The sequence below is a fragment of the Orycteropus afer genome, unplaced genomic scaffold (genome assembly GCF_000298275.1).
Source record: "Orycteropus afer afer isolate SDZICR_OR568_19922 unplaced genomic scaffold, OryAfe1.0 scaffold00371, whole genome shotgun sequence".
Taxonomy (NCBI): Eukaryota; Metazoa; Chordata; class Mammalia; order Tubulidentata; family Orycteropodidae; genus Orycteropus; species Orycteropus afer.
This window is the reverse complement of record NW_006921958.1, coordinates 1,780,073-1,788,706: the sequence shown is the minus strand read 5'-3', so window position 1 is coordinate 1,788,706 and position 8,634 is coordinate 1,780,073. Positions and strand designations below refer to the sequence as shown.

General features: G+C 49.4%; 1 protein-coding gene across 1 annotated transcript in view; it reads left to right on the top strand.

The window, feature by feature from the left end:
* Nucleotides 1-8,634, top strand: part of DYNC1H1 (dynein cytoplasmic 1 heavy chain 1) — an 80,446-nt gene that overhangs the window by 7,712 nt on the left and 64,100 nt on the right. Inside the window, exons 2-7 of the mRNA XM_007953130.1 lie at nt 1,302-1,389; nt 4,309-4,482; nt 4,716-4,971; nt 5,341-5,527; nt 7,477-7,748; nt 7,841-8,068. Of these exons, the coding sequence (XP_007951321.1) occupies nt 1,302-1,389; nt 4,309-4,482; nt 4,716-4,971; nt 5,341-5,527; nt 7,477-7,748; nt 7,841-8,068 (1,205 nt within the window). The remainder of the gene's footprint in view (nt 1-1,301; nt 1,390-4,308; nt 4,483-4,715; nt 4,972-5,340; nt 5,528-7,476; nt 7,749-7,840; nt 8,069-8,634) is intronic.

Below are 8,634 nucleotides of genomic sequence, written 5' to 3'. Positions count from 1 at the left end.
TCTCAGATGCATCATTGCATTTTGACGTCCTGTAGTGTTTAGTGTTCCACAGTGTATGGACCATGGTTTGTGGATCTTTTCCTCCGTTGATGGGCATGTAGATTGTTTCCATTTTTTTGCTATTGTGAATAGTGCTTCAGTGATCTTAGGTGTGCACATCTCTGTTCGTGCCATGGCTCTTATTTCTCTGATATGGACCTAGTAGTGGGATTGCTGGATCATGTGGTATTTCTATTTCCAGCTTTGTAAGGAAGCGCCATACCATTTTCCACAGTGGATGTACCTTTTTACAATCCCACCAGCAATGTACGCGGGTTTCAGTCTCTCCACACCCTCACCAGCATTTCGCATTTTCTTAATTTTGATTTTTGATTATTTAGCAATTAGTGCGCAGGCGTCTGAGGCTGTCCTGTTAGACTCCCATAAACCTTTGCAAATTCACATCCATGTGGCTGTGGGGAAGCTTGCTGGGCCCTGATTCCCAGGGCCTCACAGGCAGGTGGAGGTGCTGTGGGAACTTCAGCCCAGCACACTGGCTAGTGTGGGCTCGGAGCAGAGGGAGGAGCACACATGTGGGTGATGCTGCCTCTGGTGTCGCTGCAGGGTCACTTGGCAGCTGTTTTCTTACAGGGGCGTGCGGGGGAGGGGGCTGGCCCGGAAGGGGCAGTGCTGTACCACGTAGAGGGAGGAGCTTGGACTTTGGTACCCAGACTTCTGTATTCGGCTTCATCCCTTGCCAGCTGTGTGACCATGGGCAATGCACTGACATTCCTTACTGGAAAACAAGGATAGACATTATCACGCAGCCTCTATAGGGTGGCCGGGAGGGTCAAGTGTGGGATACAAGTAACACTGTAGTGAAATGCCCGTCACGGGCTAAGTGCTGGTCAACAGCTGAGCTTGGATGCACTGTGTGTTTGGGGACTGAAGTGACCTGTGTCCGGAGCACAGGATGGAGCAGCTAGGATCAACCGAGGACCTGGGGGTGGTGCACGCACCCAGCATTGCCGGGCAGCCAGGCACTGCTCTGCTGCTTCATGGGCATGGTCGGCCCAGACACGCGCCGTCCCATTTCATAGACGAGGAAATGGGGCACAGAGAAGTTACCCACCTTGCCCGAGGTCACACAACAAATGGTGACGGAGTCAGGAGTCAGAAAAGTGGAAGGAAGTGGAAGGAAGAAGTAGGTGGGCACCAAGTTCTGGGTGGGAGTGAAGTCAGTCATTTTCTAACCACTGCTGAAATAAATAAGAGTTGTAAATGTTGATACAGATTTGATACAATATTTATTTTTATTATAGAGGACGTTGGTGATGAAGGAGAAGAGGAGAAAGAATTCATTTCCTATAACATCAACATAGACATTCATTATGGGGTTAAGTCCAACAGGTGAGTCGTGGCGATAGGGGCCTGGAGACGAAGAATTTGTGGGAATTCAATGTGACTCCTGAGAGAACAGCAAACATTCTAAGAAGATTGTTTTCAGCTGTTTATATTCAGTATCTTATCTCTGATTTCACGTGTTCAAAATAAGATGATTCCTAAGTCGGTATCAATTCAAAAGTATATGTTTGTTTGAATGGCTGTCACGGTGTCCATCTTACACTTGAGCTGTGCTGTCCTTAGCCTAACCTGTCTACAGGTTGCGTCTGACTTTTTGTTATCGTAAGTTGCTAGCTCACATTGCTACGTGCAGGTATCCCGATTTGTCTCAGGGGAAATCCTCCTGATAGCGTGACTGGCTCAGAGGGAGTTCATCACTGAGGTCTCATGCATGTCACCAGGTTTCCCACTTTCCTGAAAAGTGCCAGTTTACACGCCAGCAGACGTGTCCTAATTTAAACATATCAGTACTATCATTGATCCTGTGTTGACTTCTTAAAACTCTTATTCTGAATAATTTCAGGTATACAGAGGAGTTGCCTGAAATAGTACATAAACTCCCAGTAACCTTCCCTCAGCTCTGTCCCTCATTAACATTTTGCCCTGTTTCCATGATTACTGTGGGCATACGGAAAACATGCCGGTTTTGGTTACCTTGTGTTGCTCTAACAGAAGATACCACGAATGGGATGGCTTGAACAAACAGGAGTTTATACTCATACAATTTGGAGGCTTTAAGTCCAAGTTCAAAGTGTCAGGCTCTAGGGGCTGGATGAAAGAAAGCCCCTCAACCTTTGGCTTCAGCTCTGCCTCCTGCTCCCGGCCCGCTGGAGCTAGAGGCTTTTCTTCACTCAGACAGCTGCTGGCTGCTGAGACTGACAAGCCCAAGGCTGACAAGTAAAAAGGCTCAGTTCCAATGTTACTAAACCACACGGCAGGCCATTAATTGAAGTCCATTGAAAGTCCCAAGGTCGGCAGAGCATGGCAGGCTGCTGAACAATGACGTGGCTACATGCAGAATTCAAGCGTGCCATAAGCTAGAGACTGTTCCCCAAGGCTTCTCCTTATATACAGGAAGCAGACCACATCCCTAAGGCATCTACTCAGCTGCCCACAGTAGATTCCACCATGGAGTTGTAATTTACTGGTGTCATCATGGGGAATACTACATCCAGCTGCCCAGCCAGGTTGACACACAAACTTAACTACCACAATGCCCCTTCCCCCTTCAGCGTTGCAATGTGTATTTCCTAAGAACAAGGAGATTCTTGTTCATAACTTCAGTGTAATTGTTGGATTCAGGAAATGTAAAATTGGTACAATAGCATTACCTAATTACAGTGCATATGCAAAGTTTGTAGTAATCTTTCCGATCCAGGATCCAGGCCCGGGTCACGTGCTGCACGTGTTTTCCTGTCTCTGCTCACCTTTCATCAGGAGTAGCACTTAGCCTCTCAGTGCCTTTCATGTGACTGACGTCTGAGGACAGGCCAGTGGTGTTGTGGAGCATCCCTTAGTCAAGTTGATCTGCTGGTTCCCTGTGGTTGGGTGCAGGGTAGATGTTTCTGGCAGGAATACTGGGGTGACTTTGTTCTTTCTTGGTGTCTCACGCCGGGAAGCCTCCTTGACTTTTTGGAGTAATGTGAGATGTTCTGTGTAAAGTCCTGGGCTGGGAACCGGACAGCACACACAGCGCTGGAAGCTGTCGGTTTGGCGGCTGGTCCATACAGGGTGTGGCAGTAAGTGGAGAGGCGTGCTGGAGGTCAGACCGGCTCTGGTCACAGGAAGCTTGTGATCTTTTGGGAGGAAGAGAGACAGGTACACAGCCAATGCTAGGATACTTGGCATGATCTTAGGGTGCAAGTTTCCATGGAAACGTGGGGAACTGAGAGATTGATGTGGAGGAGGCCGTTGGGGGTAGGGCTTTGAGGGTTGCCTAGAGTGGCAGCAGGTGAAGACACATCTTGGCAAACGCACGTGATGCATTTGGGGAGTGGACGTCTCGGGGTTGGGAAGAGGGTGCGCAGTAGGAAATGGAACCGGAAGAGCCTGTAGTTGGTCTTGGCAAGGTTGTGAGACCCTGGAGTGCCCTCTCGTCACTGTAACCTGTGGCGAATCTTATTCAAGCTGATCTACCCCTCAATGCCGGCACTGAATGGTGCAAATTAGTACCAGATCATAGTGAAGCAGGTAATGGCTTGCTAGCTTATGGTGGTTAGTGCAAGCTAGTCACAGTGAGGCACTCCTAAGTCGTCTGTGAGACAAGTTCCCATTGCTTGGCTTCATGGCAACAAGCTGTGAGCCTGATCTTAACTCACTAGTGCTTACCTAAGTGAATGGAAAAAGAGCAGCAGTGCATTTCACTATTAGAAAAGCAGTTGTTTGAACTATTCTTTTTGTATGTGTATGTGATTTGGGTAAAAGTTTTCAGAGCAAATTCACTCTCCATACAGCACTTCCTGTACACTTTGTCTCAGGACATTGACTATAATTGCCCACAATGCAACAGCCCCCCTTCCACTTCCTCCCCATAGTTACCTCTTCCGGTGTCCTTCTCTCCATGCACTCCTGCCCCTCCCCTAGCTGTCTCCCTGAGCATACACAGCCCTTCTATTCTCCCATGATTGATCTCTCCAAGGAGTGTATCTACCTAATGTAAATGTTCAGCTCATATGCCTGTCTTTTGTTTGACTGGAAGCCACGGGTGGGTTCAATTCCAGACCTGAAGGGCAGCTAGGGGCCATAGTCTTGGTGGCTCCATCAGGCTTCATCAGACCAGCAGACCTGGTGTTTGAACTATTCTTAATTTGAGTTTTAAATTGAAGCATTCAGATGAACTCGGTTTATACCTGATGTCAGGAAGGCTGCAGTTGATGCTGATTAGGATGAGACTCTGCCTCCTGAGCTCTGTTGCTTGCTTCTTAGCTTGGCCTTCATTAAACGGACCCCCGTGATCGATGCAGACAAACCAGTGTCGTCTCAGCTCCGGGTCCTCACCCTCAGCGAAGACTCGCCGTACGAAACGTTGCATTCTTTCATCTGCAATGCCGTGGCTCCTTTCTTTAAGTCCTACATCAGAGAGTCTGGCAAGGCAGACAGGTAAAAGCCATTTTCCTTGGTCGGTCTGAATGTCATATTTCACTTAATGCTCCCAAGACTTCAGGGGAGATGATGTAGAATTCAGGTTGGAGAGGGTGGAGCTAGTAACCCGGAGGACATGAATCCTGTGTTTTCATAACTAAGTATACTGTCAATGTTTGTTGATCCTGGAATACTGGGATCTCTGTGGAGACTGAGCTCATGCTAACTCTGAGGTGTTTCACACTTTTTAGGGATGGTGATAAAATGGCTCCATCAGTGGAGAAGAAGATTGCAGAGCTTGAAATGGGGCTCCTTCACCTGCAGCAGAATATTGAGATTCCAGAGATCAGCCTGCCCATCCACCCGATTATTACCAATGTGGCAAAACAGTGCTATGAGCGGGGAGAAAAGCCCAAAGTGACTGACTTTGGAGAGAAGGTTGAAGACCCAACTTTTCTCAATCAGTTGCAGTCTGGAGTTAACCGCTGGATCCGGGAAATCCAAAAGGTGAGAGAGCACAGTGCTGAAAACACGCAGGATGCTTGAGTGTCCATGTGGGAAAACTGGGCCACGGTTTGTCCGTGAAGTGAACTACGATAACTTGTTGGTGGTGCCTGCTCTTGGCCTGTGAGTGCTGGGCAGAGGACTGATGCTGGTCTGGGCAGGGTGGCCGGGCACAACCTGAGATTGTGTAGAATGGACCCAGAGAGAGTGCTAATATTGGTTGACCTTTGACGTCAGATCAAACCCACTTTAATTTGAGAGAAGGCAATCCACTTGCACCCGGGAAGGCTGTGACACCTGTATCTGTTAGTGATGCCCTTCTTGTCTGTGCACAAATACTCAATACCCGTCAACACTGTTGTGTCTGTAAAGGTGACCAAACTCGATCGAGATCCTGCGTCAGGAACTGCCCTGCAGGAAATCAGTTTCTGGCTGAACTTGGAGCGTGCGCTGTACCGCATCCAGGAGAAGCGGGAGAGCCCCGAGGTCCTCCTCACCCTGGATATCTTGAAGCACGGCAAGCGCTTCCATGCCACAGTCAGCTTTGATACCGACACAGGTGGGAGCCCGCGCCGACGCGCAGACCCCTCGCTGTCCAGCTGGCCTTTGAGGATGGAGATGAGGGCTCACGGACACACCATCTCTCCTGCCTCTGTCCTCTCTTGCCCCTTGCCACGTCTTTCCTTCTGTTTTAGATAATGAGAGCGATTTCCCCACATCCCTGCTTCTTGTCTCTTCAGGGGTTTCCAGAACAGAAACTGGGGACCAGGCACGAGCCTGGCAGCCCTGGGAGTTTCCTCCTGTTTGCTGCCTTCTGGGCCCTGGCATGGGCTATGCTTTGGTCTGAAGCCGTTTGTGCTTGCACAGGTCTGGCAGGCAGATGGTTTCATTTAAGCGGAAGGAATGTGCCCAGGTGGCTGTGGGAGGGGGCCGGCCAGCACTCCAGACTGTCCCTCCACCTGCCACCTGCTCCTGGCCCTCTTCCCTGCCTTGTTCCTTGTTGGATTAGTGGTCAGAATCACTTCCCTCTGAACAGGGTGGGGCATGTGGCGCTGCCTTAGCACACAGGCTCACAGGCGTGTGCATGGCCAGGCGCTGCCGCACAGCTCGGCTCGCAAGAAACGTGTAAGAGTCCCAGGCACCTTTTAGCTAAATAACAGATTGACTTGCAAAATGAAGACTATCACCCACGAGTACTGTGCTCCTTTAAAACAGTACCTTTGAGACCAGTGGCCAACCGTGACTTTAAAACAAAGGTGGGCAGGGAAGCTAGGTTCGTAAAGGCAACAGAGTAGCCAGAGTGGGCACAGGGACACTGTCCCCCCCTGTGAAGCCTGTTACCAGTGTCCTGAGCAAGTGGTGTAGAAGTTGTTAGGTGAAAACCGGAACTGCTATGTAAACCTTCACCAAAAACATAGGAAGGTTTTTTGTTTTTTTTTTTAATTTTATTGTGATTTGGGTGAAAGTTTACAAAGCAAATTCATCTTCCATATAGCAGCTCACATACACTTTGTCTCATGACATTGACTACAGCTCTCTTCCCACTTCCTCCGCATAGCCTCCTCTTTCCTGTGTCCTTCCCTCCATGCACTCCTGCCCCTCGAGCTGTCTCCCTGTGCATACACAGCCCTTCTGTTCTCCCATGATTGATCTCTCCAAGGAGTATATCTGTCTGATGTAAATGTTCAGCTCATCTGCCTGTCTTTTGTTTGGCTGGAAGCCACGGGAGTGTGTTCAATTCCAGACCTGAAGGCAGCTAGGGGCCATAGTCTTAGGGGTTCCAGCAGGCTCTGTAAGACCAGCAAACCTGGTCCCTTTTGAGGTTTTTAAATTAAAAAAAGAAAACTGACATAACAGGACTGGGAATCAGGCTGCAGTGGTTGTCAGGGTCCGCCTCCCCTGGCCGAAGGGTGTGGTGCTCACGGGGTCAAGGAGCTCCCCAATGGCACCTCCCTCAGGCTGTGTGGGTGACGCTGCACACACCACCTGGTCATTGATGCGGAAATGCGTGCATTGAATTTTTTTTTTTTTAAACACCCTGAGACTTTTGTTTCTCACCTGGCAACAATGATACTTTATTCTCACACCAGAGACAGTTGAGAAGTAGACCAGGACCTGTGTTTCCATGTCCATAACCGGCTTGCCTAGCCTGGGGCATGGGCACGAGGTTAAGTGTCTCTTTCCCCAGGATGATGCACGCACTTGATTGTAGCATTTCAGCTCTTCCTTGCTCTTGGCAGAAGGTGTGGATCTGTAACATACAGAACGTGTGGGAAGTTCGATAGGTCAGCTCTGAGGCAGGGCCTTGGGCCTGTGCTCCGAGAGGAACAAACACAGGCCCATCCTGCCAGTGCTCTCTTTTCCAGCTATCCTCGGTAGTTTCGGCATTAAAATGCCCTGCTGGAAGGAGCTCTGACAGTTTACTCACCTGGCATCAAGCCCAGGATGAATGGCATCTAGTTGTATTACTTTCTCTGACCACTGTCAATGGTTTCTCTGTTCGTCCAGGTCTAAAGCAGGCCTTGGAGACTGTGAATGACTACAACCCTCTAATGAAGGACTTTCCTCTGAACGATCTCCTGTCTGCCACGGAGCTGGACAAAATCAGGCAGGCCCTTGTCGCCATTTTCACCCATTTGCGAAAGATCCGAAACACAAAGTACCCCATTCAGAGGGCGCTGCGTTTGGTGGAGGCGATTTCAAGAGACCTGAGTTCTCAGTTACTCAAGGTGCTGGGAACTCGGAAACTGATGCATGTCGCTTATGAGGAATTTGAAAAGGTGAGTTTTTGTATGTCTGAGACCTAGTCTCAGGCCACTGGGTGAACACAGCTTTCTTTAATCACACGTGCCCTCCGTCCACCCCGCCCTAGGTCATGGTGGCGTGCTTTGAAGTTTTCCAGACCTGGGATGACGAGTATGAGAAACTGCAGGTGCTGCTGAGGGACATCGTGAAGAGAAAGAGGGAGGAGAACCTGAAGATGGTGTGGCGGATCAACCCTGCCCACCGGAAGCTCCAGGCGCGCCTGGACCAGATGCGGAAGTTCAGGCGCCAGCACGAGCAGCTGCGAGCTGTGATCGTCCGGGTCCTCAGGCCGCAGGTATGGTCTGCAGATCAGCGTTTGCAGGTGCATGGATTCAGGGGCTTTAATTTTTCAGAGCAAGAGCTCCTTGTTTCTAGTCTGTACCGCTATGTTCTTTAATTCCGTTTGCACATTGTCGCTCTCCTCTTTGAGCGTAGCAGTCCTGTGTGGTGATTGTCTCAGTCTGAACACCTGTGCCTGATCCTTCATGTTCTCCATCCATCGTTCTCCCTTTCACCGGCTGGCGTGGACCTTGAGCCAGGCTTCCTGGGTTTTCAGGCCCAGTTCCACCACTTAACCAGCTATATAATTTGGTTTCATCATTTAACTTGCCCAGATCTGTCTTGTGGAAGATATGGATAATAAGATTGATTGGAAGAATTAAATGACTCCTTTTATTTTACATGCTTTTTTCCCTTCTGAGTTCGCCTTTCTCTCCTCTACGGTTCTCTTCCTCCTTTTAAAAAATCCAGTCCAGAAAGGGAAGATGGATTGAACTGTAGACGGAGGAATGGAGAAACGGATAGACACATGGTAGAGCAAATACAGCACACTGGGAAACGGCTAAGTGTTCATTACAGCGG